The 24,024-nt window shown below is 36.2% G+C and overlaps 2 protein-coding genes across 2 annotated transcripts; one reads left to right on the top strand and one right to left on the bottom strand.

Moving 5' to 3' along the window:
- Positions 1–2,475: 2,475 nt before the first annotated feature.
- LOC139893378 (silicon efflux transporter LSI2-like) lies at positions 2,476–5,385 on the bottom strand. The gene is made up of 3 exons (XM_071876534.1): positions 4,225–5,385; positions 3,313–3,502; positions 2,476–2,932 (listed from the first exon to the last, which is right to left on the bottom strand). The coding sequence occupies exons 1-3, from the start codon at positions 5,359–5,361 to the stop codon at positions 2,667–2,669; spliced, it is 1,593 nt and encodes a 530-aa protein (XP_071732635.1). The 5' UTR covers positions 5,362–5,385; the 3' UTR covers positions 2,476–2,666.
- Positions 5,386–12,667: 7,282 nt separating this feature from the next.
- On the top strand, positions 12,668–13,504 carry LOC139889926 (uncharacterized). The gene has a single exon (XM_071872839.1). It carries the CDS (start codon positions 12,668–12,670, stop codon positions 13,502–13,504), a length of 837 nt encoding a protein of 278 aa, XP_071728940.1.
- Positions 13,505–24,024: the final 10,520 nt, after the last annotated feature.

Raw genomic sequence — 24,024 nt, 5'->3', positions numbered from 1 at the left:
CAGGTACCCGCCCTTGTGGCCTAGTGGTACACCAAACACCTTAGGTGTTGGATGAGGGTTGAAGGTCTCAAGTTCGAGTCTCATCCCTTAAAACATTCTATGGTATTTACCAGATTTGTGGAGTGACTACGAGGAGGTTTTATGGCCCATATTCCAGAATTTCGCCTCTCGGGATTGTTTAAGGATCGATCACTATAATGTGGTTCGGATTTCCGCCCGAAAACGCATGTGTACGTGGAAAATGGTAGAGTTTGTGGGTCATTCCCCGTCAATAATTCTAAATACTTGTCTTTTTAAAAAATAAAAAAAAATGATGCAAATTCCACATCCAAATGGGATCACAATATCACATATCAAGGATTTGAGCCGCTTCAGGTTTTTTATCTTGTATTCTTCTTATTATCCCCATTTAGCATTTAGAATGAAAATGATATGTGAGCCACATGTTGAGGGCCAATGATGAAACTTAAAACATGGCCATGCCTGTTATCCGTCATGAGACCGATGCACGGAGCTTGAAGAACATGCCTCCCATAAAACTATGTCTTATGTTTTAAATGATCGACAATCAATAACATTCTTTCCAATTATTGTCATCTCATTTTCTCACACGTACTAAATCAAATGTCAAATCATATTGTTTAACAATGCTTGAAATTCTTTAACCTTAACAATTTACTCGTAAATAATTTCCTTTTACCTCCCTACTTGTTTATATAAGATAATTTAATTACCAAGTGCATATTGTATAAATGTTTTTCGTGTCTGGATTGTGGATTTTGAAAAAAGGTATGAGACCGTGTATGAAGGGGAATAATATTACGAGTTTTGATACATTTTCAATTTTGTATGATGTAGGCTATATACTCAGAAATATCAGTGTATGTCACATACTTCAAAAAGTGCGCTAACGTAAACAAATGGTAATCGGTTACTTGCTGAACCGGTAAAATTAATTATTTAAGTGTTTTTTTAAATTTTATATGATCAAAAATAGGTCATATACTGTTAGTTTTGTTAAGATCTAGAATATATATATATATATATATATATATATATATATATATATATATATATATATATATATATATATATATATATATATATATATATATATATATATATATATAATGATTTGTTCCGATGTATCACTAACTTTATTCTCCACAAAGATGTCACGTCAGCTCGTTTTTTTATCCGGTTAATAAGTATAGTGTATTCATAATACACTTTTTGAAAGTATGTGACCTACAATGACACTTTTTTAGGTATATAGTCTACATTGAAATAGAAGTGAAAGTATAAAACGTATTAATAACTTTAACCCTTTATTAACCCTTTGTTTAAAGGCTTAGATTTTAAAATTGGGAACAAAAATCTCAAAATAGAGTTCTTTTAAACTCAGAAAGGAAGATGAGTTTAAAAGTGATACAATGATTGGCTGATTCACTTGTGAATCAAGCATATTCCACGGCGATTATAAGTATAGACCCGTGAAGTCATGGAAACCGCTAGTTTGAAAATTATTAGTAGAAAATAATCTGTAAATTGTATAGGACACTACTAAATTAAAATGTATGACCCCGTATATTTTTAAATCTATACTTTTTCTTTTGAATTGTATAGAACACCACTAAATTATACTACTCGGATCTTATATATTTTTCGAAAATTTCTAATTTTTTTGAAGGTAAACTATCACTAAAATAACAATTTAATATAATTGTTACTTAAAAATTTTTCGAGACTCCACTGAGATACAATCCTGAAATTGCCACTGAGCATATCACTTAAACCTTAAGATCACTTATAACACAACGTTTGATGTATTACTATCACAACGCCCATATTGGGGCGTTCTAGAACGAAGAGTATTAGACCTTTAGTTATGGTATGTTCAACAAGCGTGATTTGGCGAAAACCAATGTCTACAATGCGTGTCGTGGGGCCTTTTTTAGTTATTGAAGTGGCGTAATCACAATTTTCCTCACCTTTTTCATTGTAGTAATTGATATTGATATTGATTATTATTATTATTTTACTAATTATAAATATTTGAGATGATTACTAATTATAAATATATTCATTTGTTTTTCTCAACTTGCAATTATATATTACCACGTTATTATAATATTTCCCAAAAGGCCAAAATCTTCCAATAACATTATCAAAACAACTTCTTTCTCACAACATTGTCATGTCCAACACTAACTTTTTCCCTATAACTACACATGATCACAACACTCTTACACCCATAACAAATGTCTTACTTACTCCTATAACACTTATTACAAGTATAGCTTATGAATATTTGGGTAAATACATCTAGGCGAGAAAGAGAAAAAGAAAGGACTTGACTAATTTTTTTGAATGAGGAATCCATCTACAACACTGGAATATTTGATTGATACAAACTAAAATCAAACTGTTACATTATGAAAATCATAAATTCTTGTAGATTCCAACTTCCAGAAAAAGAACTTAAAACTACATTGAACTTTGTAAGCTGTAAAAGGACATACATATTTCCAGGAAGTGATCTTTCTTAAAAATTGTTTACAAAAAACCATATATAAACATTAAATTGAAAATGCAAGTGATCTTTCTTAAAAAAAATGTTTGCAAAAAACTGAAAATGGAATGTTGAAAAGATGGCAGTCCTATCTTTATGCCCTTATAAGTGTCAAACCAATGGCGGTAACTATAATCGTTGAAGGAACGCCAAACTTTAGATGAGCCCAAAAGGTAAGATTGTACCCAAAATTTTGAGCACGTCGAGCTTGTTCACAGACAATCAGATTGGCTGCTGATCCTAGTAACGAAAGATTCCCAGCTACAGTGCTGACCCAAGCCAATATCAGCCATGCTTTCTTCTCATTTTCAGGTGATATGGTTGCTGCAGCTGCTGCCACCCGTGCTCCAAGCAAGAGTACTGAAAGTAAAAAAAAAAAAAAAAATATGTCACTAAAGAACTTTAGAGATGTCAAAATGGGTGGGTTTGATAGATTGGGTAAAATGGGTCTAGTCAAGATGGAATATTTATGGAACGGGTCAAACAAATGTCGTATCCAGTTGACTTGAAACAATCTTCGTCCACGAGTTATATGGTTAACATGGTTTATTTGGTGATTTCATAATACACTCTGGGAGATTTTTGATCCACTTTACCCGTATTCTTTTGATCCACTTGACCCGTATTCTTTTGACCCACATATTTAAATAGACCCATTTATAAGTACTGGGTTGAAAGTGCCACGCATAAAGAGTTTAAGGTAAAGATAAGGTAAGGCCACCATTGAATGGAAATAGTACCTGTTGGCACATTTGAAGCCATATTTGATAGAACAACTATCACAACTGCAAGAATTGCAATACCACTAATGTGATCAATTTGAGCATAAGGTTCCATAAAGTCCCACACTGCACTTGGTAGTCCTGTTTTATTAAAGCCTTCAACGGTAACAAACATTCCACAAAAGAACACCAGTAGTGAATAAGATACCTGGTTAATGAAAAAATATCAAATCATTAATTTCTAATTTGTATGAAATTAAACAGAAAAAAAAGAAAGAAAAAATAGAACTACACATGGTTGGTGTTACATTTTGTAATTACCAAGAGTGACAATTTTGACCAATTAACTTATGAATGGGTCAATCTGCATTGCGAGCTATCCTGAACAAATAAGCGGGTCAAATGGGTCCAATTTTTAGAAGGGAAATGGCTCAAGTATTCAAAAAAATAAAATACTCTAGTAAAAAGTTATTCATGGCGTTCCTTTTTCCATTTATGGTGTTATATATATATATATATATATATATATATATATATATATATATATATATATATATATATATATATATATATATATAAATATATCTATTTTTTTTTTTTTTTTGACCGGAGGTCCTTATGGAAGCAATCTCTCTATCCGTCGAACATAGAGATAGAGAGGGAGGACTCTCTCTAGCCATGGAGTGTTTCACTCGGGAAGAGAAATGACTTCTCTTTATTCTAGGGTAGAGGAATGATTGTCTACGTCTCACCTCCCCCATACCCTACACATGTGGGATTGGGTTTTGTTGTTGTTGTTGTTGTTGTTGTATTAATACACAAAAAAATACCGGGTCAACCCAACCCATTGACCTGCAATAAAAAGGACCCGTTTTGACCCATTACCCAATCTGTTAATCTTGATATATCTAGTGGTTATGAAAAGTATACCTTCTCTAAGCATGGTCTAGCGTCCTTAAAATCAAGAACCACGAGCGCCAGTGCAGCTGTAATGGCGGTCCAAGACATATTTAATCCCAATAAAAACGAAATCAACATTCCAACTGTAATAGCATAAACTCCAATTTTCCATAGTACTATCTTCCATTTAGCAGACTTTTCATCAATATCCTCCAACCCCACGTCACATTTTTCGTTCACAAAACCGTTAGTTGACGGGACCCTCGAAACAACTTTTTCTTCCTTCTTCTGCAATGACTTTTCATCCGTAACTTCTTTCGGTAAAATTTCATTGTCCCCCGAACCTAAACGGTTCCTTAAAGTATAATCTAGGCTTCCTTTAACACCGGGCGAACTATGAATACTCATGGACTCCAAATAAGCATTGAGTTCATGTGAATTTTGAGACGTCAGATGTGACATCGTTGCCGGCGAAAACCGATGCGAATTCACATCTTCTTCGGGCGTTACCTCAACCGTTGGATCTTCTTCATCTTTTTGAACAGATAACAGCTTCCAAAACATAGCTAACAGAATTATAACATTTACACAAATTCCAACCACCATTGCAGATACAATCCCGAACAGAAATTCGCCAAACGGTATCTTACTTTGAACCGCTATAACCAAATTTTGAGGGTTACCAATTGGTGTAGCCGAAGAACCAATATTCGCACTTGAAGCGAGTGCTAACAAAAATGGATGAGGTGGTAGGTTTTGTTGCCTAGCAATCTTAAGTACAAACTCAGTTAACACAACACAAGATGTGTCATTTGTGAAAAAAGCACTCGAAACCGCGGATATTAAACAGATTCGAAAGAGTAAATCTTTTGATCCCATGCTTTTATATGCAAGTAATTTACCTAAATACTTAAACATATCTGCTCTTTCAAGATAAACACTTACAACCATTGTCCCAAATAAAAGACCAAGTATTTGAAGATCAATGGATGCATAAGCTTGATCTGGTGTTATAACTTGAAACAGAACCATTAGCATGGCACCAAGTAATGAACCTGCTGTTCTTCCAATAGGCATAAAGGGTACAGCGGGAAAAACAGCCAATACCCAAAATACAGCAAATGCAAAAGAGCCTAGTATCACTTTTACAGTTGGAGCCATAACCATTTTTGCAAAAAGCACTAAGCTTTATTACTAACTTTCACCAATTACCAGTCTTTCACATAATAAAACAATCACCCTGAAAAAAAATACAAAAAGAAATAAAATTTAGCTACTAATTAGTAATAATTCTTTAACATCTAAATGAGTATATATATCACATGTACTAAAGGTCCAAAAGCAAGAAGATGTATATATAGTTGAAAAAAAAATTAATTTACAAAAAGAAAAAAAAATGGATGTAAATAAAAAGAACCTCACTGATGGATTTGAAAAGGTAAAGTTGAATTTTAGTAAACAAGATCAAGAATCAAGAGTCTAGCTAACTATATATGTATAGTATGTATGTAGCTGTAACTTGTAATTAGAGCTGGAGCTAGAGCTTATTTTTAAAGTTGGTAGTTGGAGTTTATTTTATTTTATAAGTGTTTGATAAATTAGCTGGAGCTTATTTTTTAGTTCATAAGCTCTACTTTTTTTCATAAGCTACTACAAGTAGCTTATTTTTTAAGAGCTTATTATTTTCATAAGCTCCACTTTTTTTGTTTACCAAACAAAGCTTATGACTTAGAGCTTATTAAAATCATAAGTTCAAGCTTCTATAAGCTTCCATAAGCTCTGATAAGCTCGCGCGCCAAACATACCCGTAGAAAGAAACAAATCATAAACTGAAATGCGTCTGCACTAAAATATTATGCAGCCACGTAGCATGTTCTATTTGGATTTATGTAGTAGTAAATCTACACCATGGATTCAAATTGACTTATTGTGTACCTATACTTCATATAAATTTGGATTTTATATTTAGTTTATGCAAAATGATAATAAGGTTATGTGTATTTTTAACTTTTTGATAGATTTCTTCATATGGGTCCATGAGTTATCATCATCTTTGATGGATACCTTTGTACTTTTTTTCTTAAACAATTAATATATGATGTGGATATATATGAACTTATATATGGAGTTAACTTCAAAGAGAACTAAATAAATGTTTATTTTATGGCTAAACGATTATTTCTGATACAATTTTGTTTGAATAATTGTATTACATAGACTATTTAATTGCTAAGCACGATGACTCATTCAGAAACGACTAAAAGAAAAGCTAGGGGAAGAATTATTGTAAATAATATATAATATATTATATCATATTATTATTATTTTTTTTTTTTTTTGAAAAGCAAAAATATTATTATTATTATATGGAATATTACAATACAAGTCCCTATATGCTTTTATACAATGCTATAAACGAAACGGATCAGCTGAGAAAATATGGAATAATTATCTGAACTTATGATCGGGGGAGACGTAGACTAGATAACACTACGAGGGACGAACTTGCGTAAAAGAACAACAAGCGGGGAAGGAGGGGACAACCGTGCCGATCAAGCGACTACAAAGTTGACACACAACCAACCCATTTAATCTAACCCACATAGGCTATATAGAATAACGAAACCATCCCGATTTGAATTAAGTTATGTTAACCGACGCCTATGCGGTTTGAAGGAGGTGACACGTAAAATGACGGGTTGAGTAGCCATTGATGCCAATCAATAGGTGTTTTCTTCCGTGAACGATTTGAGATCCAGCTAAAGCTTTGAGATTGGATCTCGGAGATTATCACAGCGGGGTTCCATATTTTTCCGGAAAAAATCTTTAAGTTCCTATGTTTCCAAATAATGTAGCACGCAATCCATTTAGCAGCTTGCCATATTGAAGAACCAATGGAATTATGTGATATGCCTTGATCCGAGATGATGGCATCATTGATGTTAGAGATACTTATGTTGTTTTGATTCCACCAATCGAGAAATTGTATCCATATTGAAGATACTTTTTGACAATTTAACAACGCGTGATCAATGGTTTCAATTTGGTGCTCACATAAGGGACATAAGATGGTGTGAAGGTCAATTCCTTTTTTATCGAGTTCGCTTCTAACCGGGATTTTTTGTTGAACGGCCCTCCATGAGAAAATGAATATCTTTTGTGGAACGAATTTGTTTTGAGGTAGTGAAAGGTTTCTAGAGTTTGTGCCGTATTTAAGCTTATTGATCAGATTTGACAGTGCTGCTGAAGTGTAGATGCCGGATGTGTCAAGGGAACATTTCCATGAGTCGGGGCGATCTGAAATAATAACAGATGTTATTAGGTTGTTGAGCTCCGTGAGATAATCCTTTGCACGACCACTAGGGGGGCGGGACCAATCCCAATTACCGATCGAGGTAGAGTTAACGTTCATTATTCTATCAGCAACAGTTGCTTCTTTGCGGGATTCCAACATGAATAGTCTATGAAATGTATCTTTTAAGCACTCAGATCCGATCCATATATCATGCCAGAAGCTTATTGATGTGCCATTTCCTATGCGCTTTGAAATCGAGGATGTGAAGGTTGTGCCTATATTGTCAGCAACTTTTCCAGCTTTAATAATCTCTTTCCAAATGGTGCGACCTGAAATGTTCCTGCATAAAAAGTTAGTATCCAACCCTCCCCCCGGCCCATAAATGCTTTTGATTATTTTTACCCATAATGCATTATCTTCGTTTTTAAAACGCCACCACCATTTACAAAGTAATGATATGTTTTTAGCAAAGAGGGACCCCACGTTTAAACCCCCACAATCGTATGGCAAAATTATTTGGTCCCATTTGATCCAATTAATTTTATTATCGTTTGAAGATCCTCCCCAGAAGAATTTCCGTCTTTTAGATTCAAGTACCTTAAGGATAGCGGATGGTGCATGAAATAAGGAGAAGTAGTATAATGGGATACTACTAAGAATTGATTTGATGGTCGTAAGTCGACCTCCGAAAGAAATAGATTTAGCAGCCCAATCTGAAAGCCTTTTGTCGAATTTCTCAACGATCGGCTGCCACGAGGAGGCGTGAGATGTGGGTACACCAATAGGAAGTCCAAGATAGGAGAACGGGGTATGACCCGCAGAGCAGTTCATGTAGCAAGCCATTTGTTCGGTTTCGGTCGTAGATGTACCTATACCGTAAAGTTTGCTTTTACGGAAGTTAACTTTGAGGCCTGAAATATTTTCAAAACATTTTAGTAGTTTGGAGATATATTTGGCGTTTCTTTTATTCCATTCGCCGAAGAAGATTGTATCATCAGCATATTGGAGGTGTGTAATATTGAGATTGTCATGTCCGATCTTTAATCCTTGCAAATGACCATTGGCTAATACTCTTTTGACAAGTATGTTAAGACCTTCAGCAACAATGATGAACAGGAATGGCGAAATGGGGTCACCTTGTCGAATTCCCCTTTCAGGGGAAAATTCTTTGGTGGGAGAGCCATTGATTAGTACAGAAATAGATGATGACCAAAGGCATGCCCGAATGAAACCAATCCATTTTGGACCAAAACCCATGAAGTGCATGGTTTTAAATAGAAAGTCCCACTCAATGCAGTCAAATGCCTTTTCGAAGTCAACTTTAAAGATTAAACCTTTTTGTTTTTTACGTTTTAATTCATCAATTATTTCGTTTGCAATTAGGACACTATCTAGGATATTTCGACCTTTGAGGAAAGCTGTTTGTTCACTACCAATGATTTTATGAATGACCATGGCAAGGCGATTGGAGAGTATTTTGGTGAGAATTTTATAGTAGCTACCTATTAGACAGATTGGGCGATATTCATTTAATCCGATTGGGTTGGGTTTTTTCGGGACTAATGTGAAGAAAGATGCATTACATCCTTTGGAGATTTCTGAGCTTTCCCAGAACCAATCTAGGGATTTAATGAGGTCGGTTTTAATCAGTTCCCAATGTTTTTTAAAGAATCTCATGTTGAAACCGTCCGGCCCAGGAGCTTTAGAGCTATCGCAATTACATATGGCTTCCCATATTTCTTTTTCGTTAAATTTAGCTTCTAGGAGTTGATTGTCCAAGGAAGAAATGTATTCAAGATGTGAAACATGATCGAAAGGGCATTCGTCACGTAAGTGTTTGGATCGGAAGATGTTGTTAAAATAGGAATATGCTTCTTGTTTTATTAGATTAGGATCTTCAGTCCATGTACCATTAATTGAAAGCCCGTGGATGTTGTTTTTACTTGTTCTTCTTTTGATATAGTTATGAAAGTATTTCGAATTTTCATCACCCTCAAGCGCCCATTTGATTCTAGATTTTTGTTTAAGCATGTTTGTTTTCTTTTTTTCTTTGACGATGTGATGCATTTTTTCATCGATCCATTTTTGTTTTTCAGTTTCGGATAAAGGTCTAGTTTCGGCGGTTTGTTCCCAATTATTACATTCAGTAAGATGATCACGTATTTGGGAGTCTAAGTTATCAAGTTGATTACTATGTTTTTTAAGTTCTAATTTAACGTTTTTTAGTTTGTTACGGAAAATGCAGTCAGGCCTATTCCCACTAATTGGGATCAACCAAGCCTTTTCTATGATGGTGTCGGCATCTTTTAAATCTAGCCATGTGTCAAAGACACGTATTGGCTTAGGGCCAGAATCGAGGAGGTTATTTCTTAGGATAATGGGACAGTGGTCAGAAAGGTCCCGATCAAGAGTTTTGGAGGATGTGTTGGGCCAGATAGTGAAGATGCCATCGGAAATGAGGAATCGGTCAAGTTTACTAAACTTCATTGTTTTTTCACAAATCCTTGTGAACCTTTTACCGCCTAAAGGAAGATCAATTAATCCAGAGTTATTTATAAAGTTATTAAAATTATCTGCCCAATTTTGATTATACTCTGTGTTCATGCGTTCTGTTTTGTTTCTTACTTCGTTGAAGTCACCAAAAACAATGTGTGGGATATTAAGGGAGTTAGTAAGGGATGAGAGTTCGCTCCAAAGTCTAAGTTTTTTTGAATGGGAATGGGGGCCATAAACATTAATGAAGGCAATTTCAGAGTCATGACCCGCCCACGTGCCACAAATTGCAAGAAAGAATTCACCCTCAATAGCATAGTTGAACGAAAAGATATTAGTATCCCAAATAGTTAGGATACCTCCGGAAACACCATCCGAATCCTTTTGGACGAATTTAAAATCAGAATTACCCCAGAAAGATTCAATGGTGTTGTCACGTGTTTGGCCGCATTTGGTTTCCTGGAGGCCTAGAATTGATGGTTTTTCTTTATAGCAAATACGTTTAAGCCAGCTTATTTTACCCGTTTGTCCAATACCCCGAATATTAAGAGAAATCGTACACATGAGAAAAAACTTACAGAATCGATGTGACGGAGGTGGATTCATGGGTTGTTGCGACGAATCCCGATGCTTTTCCCGAATTCGAACGTATCCAAGCTTTTGCTAGAGGTAGAACCTGTCTTTTTAGTCTTTTTGTTATGTACCATGTCCATATGAGATCCCTTCGAGAAGTAGGATGTGCTACCACCACCGTTAGACGAGGACTTACAACGTTTAGCCAGTTGAGAGATTCTAAGCTTTTGGCCACTTCTAGCTAGATGTTTGATGTAAAGCATATTGGATCTAGGTCTTTTAAAATCTGGGTTTTGAGAGGTGTTTTTTGACTTAATGATAGGTTTGGCGATGGTGCTAGAAATTTTTCTCTTTTTAGAAATTTCTTTACCCGTGTAAAGTAAAGGTTCGATGTTGAAAGGATCGGAATTTGTTTGTTGTGTAGCGTTAGGGGCAGGCATAAAATTTAATGGAGAGTTGGATTGAGGGTTTAAAGGGGTAGTACAGGGGGTGTCGTTTGTGGTATGGTGAGGGAGGGTTTCGGGAACAGAATCTGCATGTTCTTGTGTCACTATTGGTGAGCATAAATCATTTGTTAGAATGTGTTGAGGTGAGCTGTCCATATTAGATTTACCCGAGATGTGGCTAGGTGTAACAGGGGTATCATTTACATGATTCGATGGGCCGTTAATAACAGTGTTGGGCTGCGGGATTGCAAGGGTATCCTCTCTTGGTGGGCTTGGGGGGGTATTATATATAATTCTAAAATGTGTGCACTTACGTGTCTATCCTTCTTGTGCATGAGTGATCACATGAATGATGTGTAGTTCATAATTTGGAATTATACATGTAAAATATAGAGCTTAAAATATAATATAATTAATAATCACATGAGTATTCAGAGGCACACAGCGGGCAAGAGTATAAAAAATAAATAAAACAGTTGATAAAAACCAAAAAGTGTACAATTATATGAGAAGTAATTGAAATGCTTACTCTCCAAAGCATGCAAGGTTAACTTGAAAGATTAGTGTACATAAATGTGCAAGAATACATGAAGACTATATATATATAGACATCAATTAGGGAAAGTAATGTGTTTTTGGAAAAATAAAAATAATGGAATAAATGGTTTTCCAAATCATCTTTACATTATCATCAAAAACATACCGTTTGTTTACTATCAACTACCATTTCAATATGCATTTATTTCCTTTGCTTTACACTTTTAAATTTCTGTAATCCCATGACGGCTTTGATTTACCAAGTACACCAACTAAGTCACTGACGGTATCTTTAATTCTTACAGCATTAACCTATCAAATTTGAAGCTTTTCCCCTTTTCGGTGGGTGGGCCATGGTGTCGAAAAGGAACAACATATATGCTATAGAATAGAACCCTAACTATCCTAACGCGAATGGACCCTAAGGCCATGATACATATTGGACTTGGGTTCTATTCTATAACAATATATAGCGCATGTGGGATGCTATTTTAGGTACGTGATCCTCTAACACCACTTTTTTATTCATGGACACCTAATTACTTATTTTATCTTTAATTATAATTATAATTTATAATTATAATAATAATAATATAAGTTCAACTTTCTAAGAGCATAACTGTAATTTTTTGAAACAAAAGTGTACATAAATTAAAAAGTAATGTGTGAGAATTACCTCACATTTTATAATCCCTGCCTCCGAATTTAATTGTTGCAACTAATAAATACATTGCTTAAGTTAAAATATCATTATTCACAGTAATTTTGTGGCTTTATAATTTTATTTGTTACTTCGTATCTTTTATTAAAAACTTTTTGTCTTACTTTATAATTATATAATTTTATTTGTTACTCCGTCTTTTGGTGGGCGCGTCACTCTCATAAAGTCGGTGCTAAGTAGCCTTCAGTTGTACGCCTTCTCCCTATTCCGAGCTCCATCGTATGCCATTCACTCGTTCGAAGGTTTGAGACGTAATTTCTTTTGGGGAGGGTCGGGTGAAAAAACAAACATGTCATGGGTTAAATGGGATATTATTCTTTCTTCTTATGGGAGGGGGGGGGATTAAATATCGGGTCTCTAAGGGCCAAAAACTTAGCATTATTAGGAAAATGGTGGTGGCGTTTTCAAATGGAAAATGAGGCTTTTTGGGTAAGAGTTATTAAAAGTATTCACGGAAGGGATGGGGGTTTGGGTTCTTCAAACACAAATCGAACCATAAGAGACTCTATCTGGAATGGAATCAAAGCTTTAGATAATGATTTTCCCAAACTAAATCTCAACTTTGCTAACTCTTTTTTGAGAGTGATAAGTGAAGGTAAAGAGGTACTGTTTTGGAAAGATACATGGCTCGGAGAGCATCCTCTTTGTGTTACTTTTGCTAGACTTTTCATAATGGAGACAAACAAGGACGCTCGAGTGGCTGACCGAATTACTAAAGAGGGGCCTAATATCCTACTGAATTGGAATTGGAACAACTCGTTAGCAGGTAGAACAGCTGCGGAATGTAGAAGCTTAGAAACTTTGCTAATGAATTTCATGTTTGCAGACAATGGGGGTGACTCTTGGACATGGACGTCAAGCAGTAATGGCATCTTCTCAACAAACATTTCAAGAGAGCTACTTGATGATAAGCTACTTCAAGCTCCTACAACTCCATCAGAGACATTGCGAAATAACTTACTACCACAAAAGATAGGCATTTTCGTATGGAGAGCGCAAAGAAATAGGTTGCCGGTAAGACTAGAGCTCGACAAAAAAGGAATTGATATCGACTCGGTTAGGTGCCCGCTATGCGACAATGCGTTAGAATCTCTAGAACACGTAATCTCTAGAACACGTCTTGTTACAATGCAGTTTCGCAGAAGAGATATGGGTTCCTTTTTTTTGTTGGTGGGGAGTCACATATCCGAACATCTCAAATCTAAAGGATTTTCTTCAAGGCGTATCAATGTTCTCAAGCAATGAAGATCTCAGTAGGATATGGCAAGCTTCGGTTTGGGTGTGTGCATATAAAATATGGCAAAACCGCAACAATAAACTTTTTCGTAAGCAGTGTTGGACAGCACCGATGACATTCCAAGAGGTACTGTGATGCCCCGTACAAAACCATCGTGTACGAATCATCAACAACAGGATCATTACAAGGTTAAGTACTATATGCGTTTTCAAGAAGAGTTTGCATTCATAAATAAAGTGACGTCATAACCGACATCAAATGTTTTACAATCCAAAGCATGCTTCACTAAGTAGAAGCAAATAATAGGTGTATGTGACCACAATGGTCGTTACAAGTCATAGTTTCAAAAGTAGTAAAGTTATGAATGCAAAAGTAAACGTTCATGCAGGACATCTCTAGAGCAGCGGGTGTCTACAGCATGACTAGTACACAGCGGAAGCTAACCTCAAGCACCTGAGAAAAACATGCTTAAAAACGTCAACACAAAGGTTGGTGAGCTATAGTTTAAGTATAACAGTATGTAAGGTAGGCCACGAGATTTCAGTGCTACAAAGAGCGTTTCAAAACAGTAAGATAAAGTATATGTTAACCGTGGGCACTTGGTAACTAACTTAACGTTTATACCCCCTGAAAGTACACTTGGCAAGTGCGTATGTTTACGAAGTATTAAACACTCGTTAAATGCTAGCGCTACTAGCCCGAGTGGGGATGTCAAACCCTGTGGATCCATATCTAAGATTCGCGTTCACCGGTTCAAAAACCAATGACTAAACGTTACCGAGCTAAAGGGAATGTTTCTGCCGTTATATAACCCACACATATATAAGTTTAAGTACTCGTGCCTAGTATGTAAATCATAAAATCCGCATGTATTCTCAGTTCCCAAAATAAGTTGAAGTAAAAAGGGAATGCTATAACTCACAATGATAATGTAGTCGTAAAGTTGGTTCGGAAAAGGTGTGCAAGTAATCGGTCCGAAGGTCCTCAACCTAAGTCAAATAGTACTAAGTCAGTAAATCGTCTTAATAGGTTTAAAAGTATGTAAATAAGGTCATAAAGGTCATCATCATTCATCATCAAACAAAAGGCGTAAAGTAGGTTTCGTTTATGGAAGTAGTTTAAAACAAAGGCTGATTTCGATCAGTCACCACGGCCTCTACCCTTACTGAATTAAGGTGAGACCAGTGGCCATGGCTCCGTATATGAGTCCCTTAAGTGTGGTAAAATTTCCAGAAGCAAACTTGTCTTTGTTTGACCGTGGCGACGGTCTAAGTGCGAGTAGGTCAGAAATTTCTGCACAACATTAAAAGGACATAGTGACGATCGGAGGGCCATAAATCCTAAACCGTAACTCGGATTAAGACGAGTCCTCTATGAAAAGTTATCTACTCGAAAAGATCTATTTGAAAATCATGGTTAGAACAGCCCAGGTCTACTGGTCTGTTACAGAAACAGCAGGTCAGTAGGTTTTGGACAGAAACAGTAAGTTTAGGTGAGTTCCGGTGGTCTTGGTGCTTGATGTTCATCATGGTTCTCGTCCTTGATGCATATAGCTTCAAGTGTACAACTCATTGATGTGTCTACATCATCTTGACCAAGGTTTGACCATCATAACCCAAGTGCAAGTCTAAGACATGAAGCACAACTCACTTAAGAGTTGTATGAAGTTTGATGAACCAAAGTTATATCAAAGTCTTAGTTCTAACACATACATGAACTTTAAAGCTAATAACAAGTTACAAACTTGAAAGTAAACTAACTAATCAAGATCTTAAGATGTAGAACATAGTTCTTAGTTAGATCTTGAAGATCCAAGACCCAAAAGTCTAGATCAATCATAAGTATACAAAGTTATTTTTAAAGAAAACTTATTTGTGTGTTCTTGAACTTTCAAAGTTAACCTTTAGTTCAAGATTAATGAGATCAAGACTAACTTGTAGTACTTGACCATTTAAACTAATTACATGAAATTAAAGTGCATAAAATGAAGTGATAAACTAAGTAAACAAGTAACTTATTCATGGTTGTTCATACTTTAAAGATTCAAACCAAAGTTTGATCTTTAGAAAGTAAACTTTAAAGTTTACTTCATGAACTTCAAGTATGAATTTAACAACTATGAACTTACAAACTTTGAAACAATAAAAGTAGAATCATAAACTAGTAAGTTTATGTTCTTGTGTTCTTGATAAATACAAGATATTACGAAGAATCAAACTAGTAAGTTTGATCTTGTAACTAGTAAAGAATAACTAACAATTACATGTAACAAACTAACAACAAGTAATCAAACTACAAATAACAAAAGATGATGATGATTGTGGGGTGTTTGAATTCGGTTTTCATCAAGAAAGAAAAGAAGAACAAGTTGTTCAAAACACTTACAAGATAGAGAGAAAAATGAGAGAGAAAAGAGAGAAAAATGTATGCAAGTAAGTGTGTGTAGTGAATGAGAGAATGTGAGTGAAGTAGTAAGTAAAAAAAAAGATTTGAATCCTCTCCACCCATGGTAAAATCACGGCTGCAGCAGAATAAAGAGGGGGGGGAGTGTTCAATGGTTACTCATGTGTTAAAGCTTCTAAAGTTGGTTAAAAGGATGGTTTACATGGGGATTAAGTGCAACTAGATTCCAATTCTTTCAAACTAACAAGTTACACTTGAAATGATACTTACAAGTATTATTTACATATCTAGATGGGCTAACTAGGGTGGGCTTTATAAGCCCATGTTCAATTAAAAGCTCAAGTTGTGTGTAATTAACAAATGAATCCAAATAAAGCCCATGTAACTAACTAATCACCATAGTTAATTAAAATGATTAATAAAACTAATCATGAATGTAAATAATATCTAAAAATATTATTCGTGAAAGTTCCGGGTGTCACAAAGACGTTTCGGGCAATTAAAGTCAAGTTCGGGCAATCATGGCAACATGTAAATGTAATAACATACATTCGTTTTATCACACGTATTAATAATAACAATTATTAATAAATAAACGTTGGAAAATCCAGGGTCGTTACATTACCCACCTGTTAAAGAAAATTTCGTCCCGAAATTTTAAGCTGAAGGTGATGGAGGAGTCGGGAAAAGGTGAGGATACTTCCGCATCATTTGGTCCTCTCGCTCCCAAGTAAACTCAGGTCCTCGTTCGGCATTCCATCATACTCGGACGATCGGAATCTTGTTGCGTTTCAAAGTTTTGACCTCACGATCCATAATCTCAACTGGTTCTTCCACAAAGTGGAGTTTGTCATCAATTGTAAGTTCCTCAAGTGGTATGATAAGTTCAGGTGCAGCAAGACACTTCTTCAAGTTTGACACGTGGAAGGTAGGATGAACTGAGCTCAATTGTACTGGTAGGTCCAAACGGTAAGCAACGGGTCCAACACATTCCAAGATTTCAAAAGGACCAATGTATCGTGGGTTTAACTTTCCACGTTTTCCAAAACGAATCACACCTTTCCAAGGTGCAACCTTTAACATTACACGATCACCAACGTTGAGTTCAAAGTCTTTACGTTTAAGATCGGCATAACTCTTTTGGCGATCGCGGGCAGTCTTAAGTCTAGCTTGAATCTGAGCAATCTTCTCTGTCGTTTCGTGGACTACCTCGGGTCCGGTGATTTGCTTTTCGCCTACTTCGGCCCAAAAAATAGGAGATCGGCACTTACGGCCATACAATGCTTCAAAAGGTGCAGCATTAATGCTTGAGTGATAACTGTTGTTGTACGAGAATTCGGCTAATGGCAAATGCCTTTCCCAAGCCTTTCCAAAATCGATGACTCATGCACGCAACATGTCTTCCAAGGTCTGAATCGTTCGTTCACTTTACCCGTCAGTCTGAGGATAATAAGCAGTACTCATGTCCAGACGAGTTCCCATGGCTTCTTGCAAAGAACGTCAAAATCTAGAAGCAAAACGGGGATCGCGATCGGAGATGATCGATAAAGGTACACCATGACGAGATACAACCTCCTTGATGTAAATTTGAGCAAGTCTTTCCATTGTATCAGTTTCCTTCATCGCTAGGAAGTGTGCAGATTTGGTGAGGCGGTCAACAATAACCCAAATGGTATCGTATCCGCCCACCGTCTTTGGCAGCTTGGTGATAAAATCCATTGTGATCCTTTCCCACTTCCATTGTGGGATCTCCGGTTGCTGAAGTAATCCAGAAGGTCTCTGATGCTCGGCTTTAACCTTTGAGCAAGTCAAACACTTACCAACATAAGTCGCAACGTCCTTCTTAAGATTCGGCCACCAATACTGTTCTTTAAGGTCGTGGTACATCTTGCCCGCACCGGGGTGAATCGAATATCTCGATTTGTGTGCTTCATCAAGTATCAGGTTTCGTAGATCTCCATAATAAGGTACCCAAATTCTTCCGGCATAACATCGGAGTCCAGACTCCCTAACCTCGAATCGAGAGACAAGTATGTTCAAATGTTCATGAGATATGTTCTCCTCCTTGAGAGCCTCATCTTGAGCTACTCTGATCTGGCTGTTGAGGTTCGAATGGATGGTGATGTTCAGAGCCCTAACACGAAGAGGTGTCATCCTCTCCTTTCAACTTAAAGTGTCAGCTACAACATTAGCCTTGCCAGGGTGATAACGGAGTTCACAATCGTAGTCGTTGAGCGTCTTGATCCATCGATGTTGTCTCATATTCAGTTGCTTCTGATCAAAGATGTGCTGGAGACTCTTGTGATCGGTGAAAATAGTGCTCTTAGTTCCATACAAATAATGTCTCCACAATTTGAGCGCAAAGATAACGGCTCCAAGTTCGAGATCGTGAGTAGTGTAGTTCCGCTTGTGGATCTTCAATTGGCGGGAGGCATAGGCAATAACTTTTGATCGTTGCATCAGTACACAACCAAAACCACTCTTCGATGCATCACAATAAACAACAAAGTCGTCACTGCCCTCAGGAAGTGATAGGATAGGTGCGGTGGTTAACTTCTTCTTCAAAGTTTGGAATGCTGATTCGTGTGCGGGTTCCCAAATGAACTTCTTGCCCTTGTGAGTCAGTGCTGTCAAAGGACGCGCAATCAGAGAAAATCCTTCAATGAACCTTCGGTAGTAACTGGCGAGACCTAGGAATTGGCGAATATGCGTCAGAGTAGTGGGGGTCTCCTACTTGCTGATGGCTTCAATCTTGGCGGGATCAACTTTGATACCCTGGTCGCTTACAACATGACCCAGAAACTGGACTTCCTTCAACCAAAATTCACACTTGGAGAATTTGGCGTAAAGTTGCTCTTGTCTCAAGAGTTCAAGCACTAGTCGGAGGTGTTGCTCATGCTCTTCTTCGCTCTTGGAGTAGATGAGGATATCATCTATGAAGACGATAATAAACTTGTCCAAGTAAGGCTTGCAGACATGATTCATGAGATCCATGAACACGGCAGGTGCATTTGTCAACCCGAATGGCATCACGAGAAACTCATAATGACCGTAACGGGTTCTGAATGCAGTTTTCATCACGTCACTTTCCTTCACCCTCAACTGGTGATAACCGAATCGCAAATCGATCTTTGATTAAACGCTCGATCCTTGTAGTTGATCAAAAAGATCATCAATTCGTGGAAGAGGATACCGATTCTTGATAGTCAATTTGTTGAGTTCACGGTAGTCGATACACATACAGAAGGAACCATCCTTCTTCTTCACAAACAACACAGGTGCGCCACAAGGCGAGAAGCTTGGTTGGATAAATCCTCAATCAAGTAGTTCTTGTAGTTGACTTTGTAATTCTTGCATCTCGGAAGGTGCGAGTCTATCCTGGCACTAAATCAATCTGAAACTCTACTGCTCTCTGCGGCGGCAATCCAGGCAATTCCTCTGGGAAGACATCGTAAAATTCATTCACAATTCGAACGTCGTTCACGCTCTTCACCTCAGTTTCTACCGCTTTCACATGTGCTAGGACAGCAAAACGTCCCTTCTTCATAATCTTTTGCGCTTTCACGCAACTAATGAGGTTCAACTTCGAGGTACATCTCTCTCCATAGATAACCAGTGGTTCGCCATCTCCTTGTGGTATGCGAAGTGCTTTATCTCCACAGATAATATCAGCCCTTATCTTGCTCAACCAATCCATACCGACGATCACGTCAAAACTTCCCAGTTTGATAGGTATCAAGTCAATTTCGAAATCTGCTCCAGCTATGTTGATAATAGCTCCACGACTAATATGGTCAACCTTTTCAAGTTTACCGTTGGCGACCTCGACAAGCATACTTTCTTTTAACGGGACTAATGACCAATTAATCTTATCGCAAAAATGTCTACATACATAACTTCTATCCGCACCAGTATCAAACAAGACGGAAGCTAAAAGGTTGTTGATTTTGAATATACCTGTCACCAAGTCGGGGTTATCGCGTGCATCCCTTGCATTAACATTGAAAGCTCTACCTCGCGGTGGTCCTCCGTCTTTTCGCTTGTTTGGGCACACATTTCTGAAATGGCCCGTCTGTCCACATTCGTAGCACTTCTTAGGTCCATTGGTGTTCAGCTTCCCATTCAAAGTGGTGACCTTGCAGTCTTTCCCGATATGCCCAGCCCGTTGGCACTTCTCGCAGACAACATTGCAATACCCAGTGTGGTGTTTGTAGCACCGTTTGCATTGTGGTAAGGTTCCTTTGTAGTTCGGGTTGGTGTTGGTGTTGTTGTTAGGATTAGGGTTTCCACCGTTGTTGTGCCTCTTGGCGGGGGTTTGATCGTAGTTTCTCCCCCTGTTGTTGTTGTTGTTGTTGTGGTTGTTGGGGTTGTTGTCCCATTTGTAGTGACCCGAACTTTTCCATGTTTATATATATATATATTAATTGAGATTGATATTTACATGATTAAATGTTTCCAACATGTTAAGCAATTAAACTTGTTAAGACTTGATTAATTGAAATATGTTTCATATAGACAATTGACCACCCAAGTTGACCGGTGATTCACGAACGTTAAAACTTGTAAAAACTATATGATGACATATATATGGATATATATATAGTTAACATGATACTATGATAAGTAAACATATCATTAAGTATATTAACAATGAACTACATATGTAAAAACAAGACTACTAACTTAATGATTTTTAAACGAGACATATATGTAACGATTATCATTGTAAAGACATTTAATGTATATATATCATATTAAGAGATATTCATACATGATAATATCATGATAATATAATAATTTAAAATCTCATTTGATATTATAAACATTGGGTTAACAACATTTAACAAGATCGTTAACCTAAAGGTTTCAAAACAACACTTACATGTAACGACTAACGATGACTTAACGACTCAGTTAAAATGTATATACATGTAGTGTTATAATATGTATTTATACACTTTTGAAAGACTTCAATATACTTATCAAAATACTTCTACTTAACAAAAATGCTTACAATTACATCCTCGTTCAGTTTCATCAACAATTCTACTCGTATGCACCCGTATTTGTACTCGTACAATACACAGCTTTTAGATGTATGTACTATTGGTATATACACTCCAATGATCAGCTCTTAGCAGCCCATGTGAGTCACCTAACACATGTGGGAACCATCATTTGGCAACTAGCATGAAATATCTCATAAAATTACAAAAATATGAGTAATCATTCATGACTTATTTACATGAAAACAAAATTACATATCCTTTATATCTAATCCATACACCAACGACCAAAAACACCTACAAACACTTTTATTCTTTAATTTTCTTCATCTAATTGATCTCTCTCAAGTTCTATCTTCAAGTTCTAAGTGTTCTTCATAAATTCTACAAGTTCTAGTTACATAAAATCAAGAATACTTTCAAGTTTGCTAGCTCACTTCCAATCTTGTAAGGTGATCATCCAACCTCAAGAAATCTTTGTTTCTTACAGTAGGTTATCATTCTAATACAAGGTATTAATCATATTCAAACTTTGGTTCAATTTCTATAACTATAACAATCTTATTTCAAGTGATGATCTTACTTGAACTTGTTTTCGTGTCATGATTCTGCTTCAAGAACTTCGAGCCATCCAAGGATCCGTTGAAGCTAGATCCATTTTTCTATTTTCCAGTAGGTTTATCCAAGGAACTTAAGGTAGTAATGATATTCATAACATCATTCGATTCATACATATAAAGCTATCTTATTCGAAGGTTTAAACTTGTAATCACTAGAACATAGTTTAGTTAATTCTAAACTTGTTCGCAAACAAAAGTTAATCCTTCTAACTTGACTTTTAAAATCAACTAAACACATGTTCTATATCTATATGATATACTAACTTAATGATTTAAAACCTGGAAACACGAAAAACACCATAAAACCGGATTTACGCCGTCGTAGTAACACCGCGGGCTGTTTTGGGTTAGTTAATTAAAAACTATGATAAACTTTGATTTAAAAGTTGTTATTCTGAGAAAATGATTTTTATTATGAACATGAAACTATATCCAAAAATTATGGTTAAACTCAAAGTGGAAGTATGTTTTCTAAAATGGTCATCTAGACGTCGTTCTTTCGACTGAAATGGCTACCTTTACAAAAACGACTTGTACCTTATTTTTCCGACTATAAACCTATACTTTTTCTGTTTAGATTCATAAAATAGAGTTCAATATGAAACCATAACAATTTGATTCACTCAAAACGGATTTAAAATGAAGAAGTTATGGGTAAAACAAGATTGGATAATTTTTCTCATTTTAGCTACGTGAAAATTGGTAACAAATCTATTCCAACCATAACTTAATCAACTTGTATTGTATATTATGTAATCTTGAGATACCATAGACACCTATACAATGTTTCGACCTATCATGTCGACACATCTATATATATTTCGGAACAACCATAGACACTCTATATGTGAATGTTGGAGTTAGCTATACAGGGTTGAGGTTGATTCCAAAATATATATAGTTTGAGTTGTGATCAATACTGAGATACGTATACACTGGGTCGTGGATTGATTCAAGATAATATTTATCGATTTATTTCTGTACATCTAACTGTGGACAACTAGTTGTAGGTTACTAACGAGGACAGCTGACTTAATAAACTTAAAACATCAAAATATATTAAAAGTGTTGTAAATATATTTTGAACATACTTTGATATATATGTATATATTGTTATAGGTTCGTGAATCAACCAGTGGCCAAGTCTTACTTCCCGACGAAGTAAAAATCTGTGAAAGTGAGTTATAGTCCCACTTTTAAAATCTAATATTTTTGGGATTAGAATACATGCAGGTTTTATAAATGATTTACAAAATAGACACAAGTACGTAAAACTACATTCTATGGTTGAATTATCGAAATCGAATATGCCCTTTTTTATTAAGTCTGGTAATCTAAGAATTAGGGAACAGACACCCTAATTGACGCGAATCCTAAAGATAGATCTATTGGGCCTAACAAACCCCATCCAAAGTACCGGATGCTTTAGTACTTCGAAATTTATATCATATCCGAAGGGTGTCCCGGAATGATGGGGATATTCTTATATATGCATCTTGTTAATGTCGATTACCAGGTGTTCACCATATGAATGACTTTTATCTCTATGTATGGGATGTGTATTGAAATATGAAATCTTGTGGTCTATTATTATGATTTGATATATATAGGTTAAACCTATAACTCACCAACATTTTTGTTGACGTTTTAAGCATGTTTATTCTCAGGTGATTATTAAGAGCTTCCGCTGTCGCATACTTAAATAAGGACGAGATTTGGAGTCCATGCTTGTATGATATTGTGTAAAAACTGCATTCAAGAAACTTATTTTGCTGTAACATATTTGTATTGTAAACCATTATGTAATGGTCGTGTGTAAACATGATATTTTAGATTATCATTATTTGATAATCTACGTAAAGCTTTTTAAACCTTTATTGATGAAATAAAGGTTATGGGTTGTTTTAAAATGAATGCAGTCTTTGAAAAACGTCTCATATAGAGGTCAAAACCTCGCAACGAAATCAATTAATATGGAACATTTTTAATCAATAAGAACGGGACATTTCACCATTTCCTCTTTTCACTACTACCAGCCTCAAACTTAGCCTTCTCCGGCTCATCAATAAGAATCTGATTCATGAGGGTATGCGCCATGCGCATTGCTTCAGGAACATTCGATGGTTTGGACGATGTGACGTTTCCTTTGATGGACTTAGGGAGTCCCCAGAAGTATCTCTCCATACGCTTGAATTCCGGGGTGACCATTGTCGGACACATAAGAGCTAACTCAAGAAACCTCCTGTTGTAACCATCAAGGTCATTCCCAACGGCCTTTAACTGCATAAATTCAATTTCCATCTTCTGGATTTCGGTTCTCGGACAATACTCATCAATCATTGCAGCCTTGAATTCCTCCCATGGCGTAGCATACGCCTCGTCAATGCCTTTTGCTTGAGCTAACGTGTTCCACCACGTTAGCGCGCCGTCATATAGCGTGCATGAAGCAAACTTAGTCTTGTTATCCTCCGAACAGTTGCTAACTCGGAATACTAATTC

This window comes from Rutidosis leptorrhynchoides, chromosome 2, assembly GCF_046630445.1.
Source record: "Rutidosis leptorrhynchoides isolate AG116_Rl617_1_P2 chromosome 2, CSIRO_AGI_Rlap_v1, whole genome shotgun sequence".
Lineage (NCBI taxonomy): Eukaryota > Viridiplantae > Streptophyta > Magnoliopsida > Asterales > Asteraceae > Rutidosis > Rutidosis leptorrhynchoides.
Note: the sequence above shows the minus strand (reverse complement) of the source record. Positions and strands in the feature narration are given on the sequence as shown.